Source organism: Salvelinus alpinus, chromosome 29, assembly GCF_045679555.1.
Source record: "Salvelinus alpinus chromosome 29, SLU_Salpinus.1, whole genome shotgun sequence".
Lineage (NCBI taxonomy): Eukaryota > Metazoa > Chordata > Actinopteri > Salmoniformes > Salmonidae > Salvelinus > Salvelinus alpinus.
The window spans coordinates 20,833,934-20,848,744 of record NC_092114.1 but is presented as its reverse complement, the minus strand read 5'-3'; the positions used below and the strand labels follow the sequence as shown (position 1 = coordinate 20,848,744).

Below are 14,811 nucleotides of genomic sequence, written 5' to 3'. Positions count from 1 at the left end.
TCTCTCTCTCTCTCTCTCTCTCTCTCTCTCTCTCTCTGTCTCTGTCTCTCTCCCTCTCTTTCTCCCTCTCTGTTGGTTGATGGTAATGGTGGCTCATAAATAAAGCCTCCAGTGAAGTTTGAATGGTTTTTATTTCCTGGAAGGAGTGAAGCTAGCAGCGTAAAGAAAGAGATAAAACTAGAATGGATTGGGATGAAGGTCTAGCAACAATGCAACACGATGGAATGTGGAGAGGCAATAGCCCTGCTGATCGGTACAGTCATACTATGCATCCCAAATGGAACCCTTTTCCCTATATAGTGCACTACTTTTGATCACGGCCCATAGGGATTAGGGACAAAATCACATTTGGGACAAAATCATAGTAGGCTGTTTATGGCCCAATGCTATTATTTTCAAAATCAATTATATCATTATATTATAATATTACACCAGGTTGTTATTATCAAATATAATTTGTTCTCAATTACCTGGCTAAACAAAGGTTAAATAAATATTCTGACATACACTCCATTACCAAAAGTATGTGGACACTTGCTCATCGAACGTCTCATTCCAAAATCATGGGCATTAATATTGAGTTGGTCCACCGTTTGCTGCTATAACACCCTCCCCTCTTCTGGGAAGGCTTTCCACTAGATGTTGGAACATTGCTGCTATAACAGCCTCCACTCTTCTGGGAATGCTGTCCGCTAGATGTTGGAACATTGCTGCTATAACAGCCTCCACTCTTCTGGGAAGGCTGTCCGCTAGATGTTGGAACATTGCTGCTATAACAGCCTCCACTCTTCTGGGAAAGCTGTCCGCTAGATGTTGGAACATTGCTGCTATAACAGCCTCCACTCTTCTGGGAAGGCTGTCCGCTAGATGTTGGAACATTGCTGCTATAACAGCCTCCACTCTTCTGGGAAGGCTGTCCGCTAGATGTTGGAACATTGCTGCTAAAACAGCCTCCACTCTTCTGGGAAGGCTGTCCGCTAGATGTTGGAACATTGCTGCTATAACAGCCTCCACTCTTCTGGGAAGGCTGTCCGCTAGATGTTGGAACATTGCTGCTATAACAGCCTCCACTCTTCTGGGAAGGCTGTCCGCTAGATGTTGGAACATTGCTGCTATAACAGCCTCCACTCTTCTGGGAAGGCTGTCCGCTAGATGTTGGAACATTGCTGCTATAACAGCCTCCACTCTTCTGGGAAGGCTGTCCGCTAGATGTTGGAACATTGCTACAGGGATTTGCTTCCATTCAGCCACAAGAGCATTAGTGAGATCAGGCACTGATTTTGGGTGATTAGGCCTGGCTCGCAAGTCAGTGTTCCAATTCATCACAAATGTATTCGATGGGGTTGAGGTCAGGGCTCTGTGCAGGCCAGTCAAGTTCTTCCACACCGATCTCGACAAACCATTTCTGTATGGACCTTGCTTTATGCACGGGGGCATTGTCATGCTGAAACAGGAAAGGGCCTTTCCCAAACTGTTACCACTAAGTTGGAAGCACAGAATCGTCTAGAATGTCATTGTATGCTGTAGTGTTAAGATATCCCTTCACTGGCCTCCCGAGTAGCGCAGTGGTCTAAGGCACTGCATCGCGGTGCAAGCTGTGCCACTAGAGATCCTGGTTTGAGTCCAGGCTCTGTCGCATGGGTCTGTCCGTGAGCGGGAGACCCAATTGGTCCAGTGTCGTCCGGATGCGGGAGGGTTTGACCCAGGGATGTTCTTGTCCCATCGCGCTCTAGTGACTCCTGTGGCAGGCCGGGCGCATGCACGCTGACACGGTTGCCAGGTGTAGGGCGTTTCCTCCGACACATTGGTGAAGCAGTGCGGCTTGGTTGGGTCATGTTTCAGAGGACACGCGGCTCTAGACCTTCGCCTCTCCCAAGTTCGTACGGGAGTTGCAGCAATGAGACAAGGCGGTAACTACCAATTGGATACCACGAAATTGGGGAGAAAAGGGGTAAAAAAAAACATATTTTAAAAAAAATATATAGATATACAGTGGGGAGAACAAGTATTTGATACACTGCCGATTTTGCAGGTTTTCCTACTTACAAAGCATGTAGAGGTCTGTAATTTTTATCATAGGTACACTTCAACTGTGAGAGACGGAATCTAAAACAAAAATCCAGAAAATCACATTGTATGATTTTTAACTAATTAATTTGCATTTTATTGCATGACATAAGTATTTGATCACCTACCAACCAGTAAGAATTCCGTCTCTCACAGACCTGTTAGTTTTTCTTTAAGAAGCCCTCCTGTTCTCCACTCATTACCTGTATTAACTGCACCTGTTTGAACTCGTTACCTGTATAAAAGACACCTGTCCACACACTCAATCAAACAGACTCCAACCTCTCCACAATGGCCAAGACCAGAGAGCTGTGTAAGGACATCAGGGATAAAATTGTAGACCTGCACAAGGCTGGGATGGGCTACAGGACAATAGGCAAGCAGCTTGGGGAGAAGGCAACAACTGTTGGCGCAATTATTAGAAAATGGAAGAAGTTGAAGATGACGGTCAATCACCCTCGGTCTGGGGCTCCATGCAAGATCTCACCTCGTGGGGCATCAATGATCATGAGGAAGGTGAGGGATCAGCCCAGAACTACCCGGCAGGACCTGGTCAATGACCTGAAGAGAGCTGGGACCACAGTCTCAAAGAAAACCATTAGTAACACACTACGCCGTCATGGATTAAAATCCTGCAGCGTACACAAGGTCCCCCTGCTCAAGCCAGCGCATGTCCAGGCCCGTCTGAAGTTTGCCAATGACCAACTGGATGATCCAGAGGAGGAATGGGAGAAGGTCATGTGGTCTGATGAGACAAAAATAGAGCTTTTTGGTCTAAACTCCACTCGCCGTGTTTGGAAGAAGAAGAAGGATGAGTACAACCTCAAGAACACCATCCCAACCATGAAGCATGGAAGTGGAAACATCATTCTTTGGGGATGCTTTTCTGCAAAGGGGACAGGACGACTGCACCGTATTGAGGGGAGGATGGATGGGGCCATGTATCGCGAGATCTTGGCCAACAACCTCCTTCCCTCAGTAAGAGCATTGAAGATGGGTCGTAGCTGGGTCTTCCAGCATGACAACGACCCGAAACACACAGCCAGGGCAACTAAGGAGTGGCTCCGTAAGAAGCATTTCAAGGTCCTGGAGTGGCCTAGCCAGTCTCCAGATCTGAACCCAATAGAAAATCTTTGGAGGGAGCTGAAAGTCCGTATTGCCCAGCGACAGCCCCGAAACCTGAAGGATCTGGAGAAGGTCTGTATGGAGGAGTGGGCCAAAATCCCTGCTGCAGTGTGTGCAAACCTGGTCAAGAACTACAGGAAACGTATGATCTCTGTAATTGCAAACAAAGGTTTCTGTACCAAATATTAAGCTCTGCTTTTCTGATGTATCAAATACTTATGTCATGGAATAAAATGCAAATTAATTACTTAAAAATCATACAATGTGATTTTCTGGATTTTTGTTTTAGATTCCGTCTCTCACAGTTGAAGTGTACCTATGATCAAAATTACAGACCTCTACATGCTTTGTAAGTAGGAAAACCTGCAAAATCGACAGTGTATCAAATACTTGTTCTCCCCACTGTATATATGATTTCCCTTCACTGAAACTAAGGGGCCTAGCCCGAACCATGAAAAACAGCCCCAGACCATTATTCCTCCTCCACCAAACTTTACAGTTGGCATTGAGGCAGGTAGCGTTCTCCTGGCATCCGCCAAACCCAGATTCATCCGTCAGACTGCCAGAAGGGGAAGCATGATTCGTCACTCCAGAGAACGAGTTTCCACTGCTCCAGAGTCCAATGGTGGTGAGCTTTACACCACTCCAGCCGACGCTTGGCATTGCGCATGGTGATCTTAGGCTTGTGTGCGGCTGCTCGGCCATGGAAACCCATTTCATGAAGCTCCCGACGAACAGTTATTTTGCTGACGTTGCTTCCAGAGTCAGTTTAGTGAGTGTTGCAACCGAGAACAGATGATTTTTACGCGTTTCAGCACTGAGACAGTCCCGTTCTGTGAGCTTGTGTGGCCTACCACTTCGCGGCTGAGCCGTTGTTGCTCCTAGACGTTTCCACTTCACAATATCAGCACTTACAGTATATTTATTTTTATTGAACCTTTATTCAAGTCAGTTAAGAACAAATTCTTATTTACCATGACAACCTACCAAAAGGCAAAAGGCCTCCTGCGGGGACGGGAGATTACAAATAAAATATAAATATAGGACGAAACACACATCACGATAGGAGAGACACCATAATGAAGTAGTTCATTATCCTGAATTATATTTTCAGAGAATACAAATAAATGTCTCTGGTGTGTGAGATGGTACAGTAATATGGAATGAATATGTGGATAGTGTCTTGTTACTGGCTTTGTTTTGTGTTCTCAGAGATTTTATAGTTCATGTTGCTTGACCATTAAGTGCTCTGTAAATACTTTCATTGGCTTTCCCTGTAACCTATAATTGATTGTAATTCCCATAAAAGCGTTACCCTGGGTGCCAGCCGGTTTCTGCTTTAGCCAACTCGACTTGTTGTCGTCTTGCCAAATGACGTAGATAGCGCCATTGAATAGATCAGCTTTAATATTGCAGATAGAGTGTGGCTTCTATCAATGTAATTATCTGCATCATTTCCAATCCCCCATATATTTGGGAGTAAATATCTTTTGGGGGATACATACACTGTAACAAGAGTGTGCAAAGCTGTCATCAAGGCAAAGGGTGGCTACTTTGAAGAATCTCAAATAAAATATATTTAGATTTGTTTAACACTTTTTTGGTTATTACAATGTAGAAAATAGTAAAAATCAAGAAAAACCTTGAATGAGTAAGTGTGTCCAAACTTTTGACTAGTAGTGTATATGTATGTTGTTATATCATTCTGTTTTTATTGTAGTGTATACAGGGCCCTCTTGTAAAATAGATGTTTAATCTCAATGTGACTCCCTGTTTAAATAAAGGTTCAATAAAATTTTAATAAATAAAATACAGTACATTTGGAAAGTTTTCAGACCCCTTCCCTTTTTCCACAATTTGTTATGTTACAGCTTTATTTTAAAATGGATTAAATCCCAAAAAAATGCATCATCAATGTACACACAATACCCCACAATGACAAAGCTAAAACACGATTTTAGAAATGTTTTCAAATTTATTTTTTAAAATTCATTAAGTATTCAGACCATTTGCTATGATTGAACATGATTTGGAAATGCACACACCTGTCTATATAAGGTCCCACAGGTGCATGTCAGTGCATGTCAGACAAAACCCAAGCCATGAGGTCGAAGGAATTTGAGCTCTGAGACAGGATTGTGTCGAGGCACAGATCTGGGGAAGGGTACCAAAACATTTCTGCAGCATTGAAGGTCCCCAAGAACACAGCGGCCTCCATCATTCTTAAATGGAAGAAGTTCGGAACCACCAAGACTCCTAGAGCTGGCTGCCTGGCCAAACTGAGCAATCGGGGGAGAAGGGCCTTGGTCAGGGAGGTGATCAAGAACCCGATGGCCACTCTGGCAGAGCTCCAGAGTTCCTCTGTGGAGATGGGAGAACCTTCCAGAAAGACAACCAGCTCTGCAGCACTCCACCAATCAGGCCTTTATGGTAGAGGCCAGACGGAAGCCACTCCTCAGTAAAAGGCACATGACAGCCCGCTTGGAGTTCACCAAAATAAACCTAAAGGACTCTCAGACCATGAGAAACAAGATTGTCTGTTCTGATGAAACCAAGATTGAACTCTTTGGCCTGAATGCCAAGCATCACGTCTGGAGGAAACCTGGCACCATCCCTACGGTGAAGCAAGGTGGTGGCAGCATCATGCTGTGGGGATGGTTTTCATTGGCAGGGACTGGGAGACTAGTCAGGATTGAGTGAAAGAGAATGGAGCAAAGTACAGAGAGATCCTTGATGAAAACCTGCTCAAGACCTCAGACTGGGGGCAAAGGTTCACCTTCCAACAGGACAACGATCCTAAGCACACAGCCAAGACAACGCAGGAGTGGTTTTGGGACAAGTCTCTGAATATCCTTGAGTTGCCCAGCCAGAGCCCGGACTTGAACCCAATCGAACATCTCTGTAAAGACCTGAAAATAGCTGTTTTGCGACGCTCCTCATCCAACCTGACAAAGCTTAAGAGGATCTGCAGAGAAGAATGGGAGAAACTCCCCAAATACAGGTGTGCCGAGCTTTTAGCGTCATACCCAAGAAGACTCGAGGCTGTAATCACTGCCAAAGGTGCTTCAACAAAGTACTGAGTAAAGAGTCAGAATACTTTTGTAAATGTGATATTTCCAGGTTTTTTTTAACTAAATTTGCAAACATTTATAAAATCCTATTTTTGCTTCGTCATTATGGGGTGTGTAGATTATGGGGTGTATAATCCATTTTAGAATAAGGCTGTAACGTAACAAAATGTTGAAAAAGTCAAAGGGTCTTAATACTTTCCGAAAGCACTATCCATACTATATACATTTTACAGACACATTATATTTTACATTAGTTATCTATTTTTTTGTTGTTAAAAGTAGAGCACCAAATAGGGAGTTAGTGTATTGATGATGATTTCCCTGAGGAGGATAAGTTCTGAGGGTTTAAAATGGCCGCTGTCCCCTCCCACCTCCTTATTGCTGGTTAATTATAGCCTGCAATGTGGTAACCGTAGTGACAGCCTGGGTGGCAGCCACGGCAACCAACCAACCAAGTGGCCTTTCCCATTTGACTTTCACAGCAGTGCTTCGCAATGACAGGTTACTGGAGGTCACAGTCATACAAACCCTGTAAGGAAGGAAACAACGTTCTAAGCGGTTAACGCGTGTACATTTCACTGACCATTGACTAGATTAGCTTGAAACTTCAAGTAAAAGCTACAATTGCATTTCTTCTAGGGTCCTCGATTCTTCAGGGACTTTTGGTAATGTGAAATGTAAATGTAGTGGACAGTAAACAAGGAGACCACAGATTTAGACCATGAACAGAATCATACATATACTGGACTGTATTTGCTCATGAGGCTGATAAACCAGCCAATCGGATCCTGACAAAGACTCAGTTATTGGTCAAAACATAATCTATTGTATAGAAAAATACCATTGGGGATATCTAGCAGTGTGAAGGTGGATATATTTAGTTTTTGTCTCTGTGGTTCCTCCTAGCTGGCAGTGCCCCACAGTGAGGACTGGGCACGTTTCGCCCGTACCCTGATGGAGATCAAGGCCAACCGGGCCGACGGCGAGGAGGAAGGGCCTGTGGAACTGACGCCATAGGATTGAACGAATCACTGCAGGATCCAATGGGATCAGCGAGCATCGCCAGGCACACTGGGCGGGTCACTAGGCGATCCAGCCCATCAGAAGGCTTTGTTCTCACACCTTTATGACATGATTACACACACCTGTCAAAGCAGCAGCATGTGTTTCTAGACCCCGCCCCCCGCCGTCTCTCTGTGACAGCTACGGGTCGTGTTCTCCTGTTCAGCCGTTGCTGACGCATGCCAGATCTTACAACACTTGGATAGGCATTTTACGTATCAGCTAACCACATCATATGTTATAGTAATCTGGTGCCCGACTGCACAGTCGATGAAGTGGCAAGCAACCATTGGTTGATGCACGCAACGTCTGAGCAGGGGAACACGACCACTATTCCAGCAGTGTGTTCAGGCTACAACGTGCTTCTCTCTACTGTATTAACGTAACTGTTTTTGTGTTCATTTATGTTAATATATGTTAGTCGTATAAGCACCTCGGGCCTCTTTATAATTTACTATATTAATTATTTATTGATTCACTTACTGTATGTGGTCAGTTGTCTTACAGTGCTCAGAACCTAAGTGAATCCCATATCCAATCATAGGTCTTACTACAGCTGTGAAGCGCTGTGAAACTAGCAGTGAGAACAGTTCGACAGGGCCTATAGGTCTCTATGCTGTCATGTTACAGAAGTCTCATGTTCACGGTGCTTTTGTTGTGCTTCTCTCAGTATCCAACCCCCTGCGTGCATGCAACACATTTATAGGTTCTTACAGCTTCGTAGATATGTTCTAATATGTTGTGGATGTCTGTAACTGCTTTATGTCAATGTTATAGGGCTCTAATGTGAGGATTATTGCACTGTCCATGGCTACAGGCCTAAGAAACTAATTCTAGTTTAGCACTTTGTTTAGAGTGTGTGCCTGCTGTTTATCATGATATATCTGCCAATAAATCATGGCTGAAGAACTGTTCACTTGTTGTTGAACTACATAGTGTCACAAGTTGGACATTTATCTGTTATGATTCTCTCTTACCAGGTGTCAAGCTTTTCCCTGAATTGTCGCACCACAACATACCACCTTGTAAAAGAACACACACTTTGTTTACTAACGTTAGACGTTTCTCTTTCATTTTATTAGTACATGTACACTGAGTGTACAAAACATTGACAGACTGACCAGGTGAATCCAAATGAAAGTTACTGTATGATCCCTTATTGATGTCACCTGTTAAATCCACGTCAATCAGCGTAGGCAAAGGGGAGGAGACAAGTTAAAGAAGGATTTTTAAGCCTGGAGACAATTAAGACATGAATTATGTATGTGTGCCATTCAATGTGCAAGACAACAGATTTAAATGCCTTTGAACGGGGTATGGTAGTAGGTGCCAGGCGCACCGGTTTGAGTGTGTCAAGAACTGCAACACTGCTGGGTTTTTCACACTCAACAGTTTCCCGTGTGTATCAAGATAATCCACCACCCAGAGGACACCCAGCCAACTTGACAGAACTGTGGGAAGCATTGGAGTCAACATGGGCCGGCATCCCTGTGGAACGCTTTCGACACCTTGTAGAGTCCATGCCCCGACGAATTGAAGCTGTTCTGGGGGCAAAAGGGGGTGCAACTCAATATTAGGAAGGTGTTCTTAATGTTTAGTACACTCAGTGTATATCAATATTGCTGCCATACATACAGTAAGGCACAATTATTACACACCATATAATACTCCTCTCCTGTACAAGTTTAAATACGGGCGTCTTGCATGACAACGAGCAGCTAGTATAGTATAGTGTACTATAGAGTAATGTAGTGTAGCGTAGTATAGCTAGTCAGTGACATCTTTCTGCTCTGCTGTGCCCTGACTCTTTAAATAGACATTAATTCAACACACAACAGTTTGAGCTGACAGACAAGTCAACTTAGGATAACAGGCAGTACAGTACCGTTGTAGTAGTAATACCGTGTGCAAATGGTGGTAACACTGAACACTATGTTTTACATTCAAGTGTTTGGTCAATATTTTTCATGATCAAGATTATTCCTGTTTTTGCTTCACAGTATCCAAAAAGCAACTCGGCGAACCGTATCAATATGAAAATATGTCTCTCTGTTCGTTCTCATATGTACAGTGGAATCATTGTTCGGATGTGCATGCTTGTGTTACTTTCCCCATCGATAACATCACATTTAACATGGAAATAAAAACATGTCCATTTGACGGATAGAACCTCAACAGAATAAGCTCTAATCAGACAAACTCTCTGGTGAAAGACAGTAAAATCACCTTATATGGTTAGGCCGGGATTCAAACAAAGGCTTTTTTGTCGACAAGCACATTGCACTGTCAACCGGACATTGACATTCATGGTAAACGCTATGCATGTCGGCTCAAGCATAAATGACCTTAAAAAATCAAGTGCAATGCGCTTGTTGACAATGCATCTTTGAATAAGTCCCGGCTTTAGTGATGATGTAATGAGGAAGCAGTCCAGATCTAATTCAAGTCCTGGCCAGACCCTCTCCAACTCTGTTAAAAGACCAACCAGAACGACACCACTCTAGACACACAATGTCAGTACTGTAGCTATTACTTAGGGCTATATCTAATCAGTATCACGGAAATTCAGCGTTACAGCGTGATTTCAATTTAATGGCAACGCTTCCGCGTCAGAGGAGACTGCATTCATGGTAAATGCTGCAGATGTCGGCTCAATAGGAAATGATTTTTACATTTCTAGCTTCAGCGACACAGATTGAATAGAGCCCTTGATCGCCACAATAAGACTAACTCAAAAAGTCATCTTTACGGGTAGATGAGACTAAAACAGAAGCTAAACCAACCTGATGTGTTTTTAGAGCATGACGTATAAAGGTTGTTTCAAGCATTTCTTAATATTTTTTGTTGTTGTCTCATATCAACTAAAACATAGATACATATTTTCCTTTAAAGCCTAAAGAGGCACATCATACTAGTCAGAATGTGCCTCTCTTTCGGGTGGAATATTCAAAGTGCTCAACGGGGCGGGGGTGGGAGGGAGAGGGTGTAACGATTGCGCGTGTGCTCTATTCTGCCCCCTACGTGTGATCAGAGGAAGTTCAATTCAAGGGGCGTCCTCCTTGGACGGGGGGATTACATGTACGTTGTATCTTGGGAGGTGGAGTCCAAATTTGCTTTCGATGCCAGCGAACGTAGCCATGGCCAACCTGAAGCCTCCGATGTGGTCGGGACTGGGCGCCGGCATGCTGATCCGAGACTTGGGAGTCGGCTCCGAGCCAGATGGTTTTCTGTGGTGTGGAGAGAGAGGGAGGGGGAGGAGAGAGGAGGGAGGAGAGAGAGGGTAAAGGAGGGAGCAGGGAGGTGGAGAGAGGGAGGGGGAAGAGGAGCAAGGAGGAGAGAGATATGGAGGAGGGAGGGTGAGAGGAGAAAGGACAAGAGGGGGAGAGGGAGGAGGAGGGATTGGGGAGAGAGAGGGGGAGGAGGAAGGGAAAGACAGAGAGGGAAGGAGAAACAAGGGAGGAGAGAAAGAGAGAGACAGAAAAGAGAGAAACCAAAAGTGGAGGGGAAAAGAGATCGCGCGAGAGAGAGGGAAGAGTTAACAGAGTTTTTATATTAAACATTGTCCACCACAAAAAATAAACATATTAATCGAATATTAAGACTGGGCGAGGGAGCTATTTATTATTTTATTTTTCCTCAGAGCACTGGAACCAGAAATAAATGAATATCCCACAATGGTTCCATATACTACTTTCTGTGATATCTTTCCAATACAGACAAAAAGGAACACATTTCACACCCACAACACACCACCGACCAGTAGAGTATACACTGAGCGTTTTTCTGAACATGTCTGAGAATGGAGCAAAGTCTGTGAAGACTACACATTATGCATACAGTATGCATGTTATTTCAGAATAATTAGGACAGTTTGTTGGCTAACTCATTGGTCCTGATTTGTGAAAGAACCCAAAAGTATTTGACAAAATTCTGTCAATACAATTACATGTAGAGTATAATAATGAATGGAATGTATTTGGTGACGCTTATCCTAAAACTCTCCCCCTTGCCCTCCTGTCTCTGTCTCTTATTGGTCAATGGAACATTAGAGTGCATTCTAAAGAGTGACCAGTTTGTGCCACCTGGGAACATGAGCTCATTTTTACCCCGAAAAGCTTGAAAGAGAAAGAGCACAAGTCAAAGTGATTCTCTCTGTCTTACATCACAGCTCTGTATCTCTGTAGTTTAGGACTGTCCTACATCACAGCTCTGTATCTCTGTAGTTTAGGACTGTCCTACATCACAGCTCTGTATCTCTGTAGTTTAGGACTGTCCTACATCACAGCTCTGTATCTCTGTAGTTTAGGACTGTTCTACATCACAGCTCTGTATCTCTGTAGTTTAGGACTGTCCTACATCACAGCTCTGTATCTCTGTAGTTTAGGACTGTTCTACATCACAGCTCTGTATCTCTGTAGTTTAGAACTGTCCTACATCACAGCTCTGTATCTCTGTAGTTTTGAACTGTCCTACATCACAGCTCTGTATCTCTGTAATTTAGAACTGTCCTACATCATAGCTCTGTATCTCTGTAGTTTAGGACTGTCTTACATCACAGCTCTGTATCTCTGTAGTTTTGAACTGTCCTACATCACAGCTCTGTATCTCTGTAGTTTAGGACTGTCCTATATCACAGCTCTGTATCTCTGTAGTTTAGAACTGTCCTACATCACAGCTCTGTATCTCTGTAGTTTAGAACTGTCCTACATCACAGCTCTGGAGCTCTGTAGTTTAGAACTGTCCTACATCACAGCTCTGTATCTCTGTGGTTTAGGACTGTCCTACATCACAGCGCTGTATCTCTGTAGTTTAGAACTGTCCTACATCACAGCTCTGTATCTCTGTGGTTTAGGACTGTCATACATCACAGCTCTGTATCTCTGTAGTTTAGGACTGTGCTACATCACAGCTCTTTATCTCTGTAGTTTAGGACTGTCCTACATCACAGCTCTGGAGCTCTGTAGTTTAGGACTGTCCTACATCACAGCTCTGGAGCTCTGTAGTTTAGGACTGTCCTACATCACAGCTCTATCTCTGTAGTTTAGAACTGTGCTACATCACAGCTCTGTATCTCTGTAGTTTAGGACTGTCCTACATCACAGCTCTGGAGCTCTGTAGTTTAGGACTGTCCTACATCACAGCTCTGTATCTCTGTAGTTTAGGACTGTCCTACATCACAGCTCTGGAACTCTGTAGTTTAGGACTGTCCTACATCACAGCTCTGGAGCTCTGTAGTTTAGGACTGTCCTACATCACAGCTCTGGAGCTCTGTAGTTTAGGACTGTCCTACATCACAGCTCTGGAGCTCTATAGTTTAGGAAATGTCACATCAATCCCACCAAGTAATGGGCTGCGTCACAAACGGTGACCTATTCTCTTTATAGTGCACTGCTTTCGACCAGAGCCCTATAGGAACAGGGTGCCATTGGCATTGCAGACCAAGTAAATGGTTGAAGCTAGTCACCTGATCTACTCTGAAATTATTTTGGTCTCATGGCATTTCTTGTTCCTCTGGAGACAAAGAAGTGCACCCACATGATGGGTAGCCAAGCTTTTCATTTAACCCTCTGCATGGTTTTAAAAGGAAATCTATTCTTTGTATAACTACACATCTCTCTCCCTGTGTTGAAAGGCTGGCAGTAAAGTGCTGCTAGAAATGACCATGATTTTGTATCACACAGCAATAGTCAGTAGAAGCTATTATTCCCGACTGGACCATTCTGACATTTAGGTTTTTGGATTTCTCAGTCTTATTGTGTGATCCCTGAATTTCCTCAGCAAGACTGAGCACTCAAGTCTAATATCCGACAAGACATCAGGACCCTTATTCATGAGGTGTCTCAGAGTAAGAGTGCTGATATAGAATTGGTTATAATCTTATTATTTTAATAATAAATAAGATTATATGGATGGGGGGGTGGATCCTAGATCAGCCCTCCTATGCTGAGACACTTTATGAATACGGGCCAGGCTCATGTCATTCAGATGAGGAGAGGGAGGAGTTCTGACTTACTGTCCGCCGAAGTCCACGTAGAACCACCTCTGCAGGAGTTCATAGGTCACTAGGGTGACCCCAAACTGAGGTGAGGACCGGAACACTCGGGCTACAGTGAAAAACCACAACTCTCAATAACACTATTTCACTATTACACTACTGTGCCATTTATATCACGTCATCAGATATTAATAAAAATGTGGTGATACCTCCTGCTCCTTTCCAGAAGGCCCGTGGTCCCTCCTCCTTCAGAATCTTCCAGAAACAGTCAACAAGGCCACTGTACGTGGTCTGGCCAGCACGGGCCGCCACTTGTAGCCTGGTCTTGATAACATCGGCTGGGGTCACCAGGGAGGCCGCGGGCATACCTAAGGAGAGAACACCTCACTCAGCACTTGTTAGCACTGTATTGGTTCTGTTATCCTGCACCAGTGTTGGTACTGTCTGTGAAGGTAGTGGTTCTGTTATCCTGCATCAGTGTTGGTACTGTCTGTGAAGGTAGTGGTTCTGTTATCCTGCATCAGTGTTGGTACTGTCTGTGAAGGTAGTGGTTCTGTTATCCTGCACCAGTGTTGGTACTGTCTGTGAAGGTAGTGGTTCTGTTATCCTGCATCAGTGTTGGTACTGTCTGTGAAGGTAGTGGTGCTGTTATCCTGCATCAGTGTTGGTACTGTCTGTGAAGGTAGTGGTTCTGTTATCCTGCATCAGTGTTGGTACTGTCTGTGAAGGTAGTGGTTCTGTTATCCTGCATCAGTGTTGGTACTGTCTGTGAATGTAGTGGTTCTGTTATCCTGCATCAGTGTTGGTACTGTCTGTGAAGGTAGTGGTTCTGTTATCCTGCATCAGTGTTGGTACTGTCTGTGAAGGTAGTGGTTCTGTTATCCTGCATCAGTGTTGGTACTGTCTGTGAATGTAGTGGTTCTGTTATCCTGCATCAGTGTTGGTACTGTCTGTGAATGTAGTGGTTCTGTTATCCTGCATCAGTGTTGGTACTGTCTGTGAATGTAGTGGTTCTGTAATCCTGCATCAGTGTTGGTACTGTCTGTGAAGGTAGTGGTTCTGTTATCCTGCATCAGTGTTGGTACTGTCTGTGAAGGTAGTGGTTCTGTTATCCTGCATCAGTGTTGGTACTGTCTGTGAAGGTAGTGGTTCTGTTATCCTGCATCAGTGTTGGTACTGTCTGTGAATGTAGTGGTTCTGTTATCCTGCATCAGTGTTGGTACTGTCTGTGAATGTAGTGGTTCTGTTATCCTGCATCAGTGTTGGTACTGTCTGTGAATGTAGTGGTTCTGTTATCCTGCATCAGTGTTGGTACTGTCTGTGAATGTAGTGGTTCTGTTATCCTGCATCAGTGTTGGTACTGTCTGTGAATGTAGTGGTTCTGTTATCCTCCATCAGTGTTGGTACTGTCTGTGAATGTAGTGGTTCTGGTATCCTGCATCAGTGTTGGTACTGTCTGTGAATGTAGTGGTTCTGGTATCCTGCATCAGT

At 44.1% G+C, this 14,811-nt stretch overlaps 2 protein-coding genes across 5 annotated transcripts in view; one reads left to right on the top strand and one right to left on the bottom strand.

The window, feature by feature from the left end:
* LOC139559285 (cytoplasmic dynein 1 intermediate chain 1-like) overlaps positions 1 to 8,239 on the top strand; it is a 148,381-nt gene extending 140,142 nt beyond the window's left edge. For all 4 annotated transcript variants that reach the window (XM_071375146.1, XM_071375143.1, XM_071375145.1 and 1 more), the window contains one exon: positions 7,170 to 8,239. In XM_071375146.1, the coding sequence (XP_071231247.1) occupies positions 7,170 to 7,280 (111 nt within the window). In that variant the 3' untranslated portion in view covers positions 7,281 to 8,239. The remainder of the gene's footprint in view (positions 1 to 7,169) is intronic.
* A 141-nt stretch (positions 8,240 to 8,380) lies between these two features.
* The window catches only part of LOC139559284 (electrogenic aspartate/glutamate antiporter SLC25A13, mitochondrial-like), a 98,306-nt gene continuing 91,875 nt past the window's right edge, over positions 8,381 to 14,811 (bottom strand). The window contains exons 16-18 of the mRNA XM_071375141.1: positions 13,530 to 13,688; positions 13,339 to 13,429; positions 8,381 to 10,552 (exon numbers count right to left, since the gene is read on the bottom strand). Of these exons, the coding sequence (XP_071231242.1) occupies positions 10,369 to 10,552; positions 13,339 to 13,429; positions 13,530 to 13,688 (434 nt within the window). The 3' untranslated portion in view covers positions 8,381 to 10,368. The remainder of the gene's footprint in view (positions 10,553 to 13,338; positions 13,430 to 13,529; positions 13,689 to 14,811) is intronic.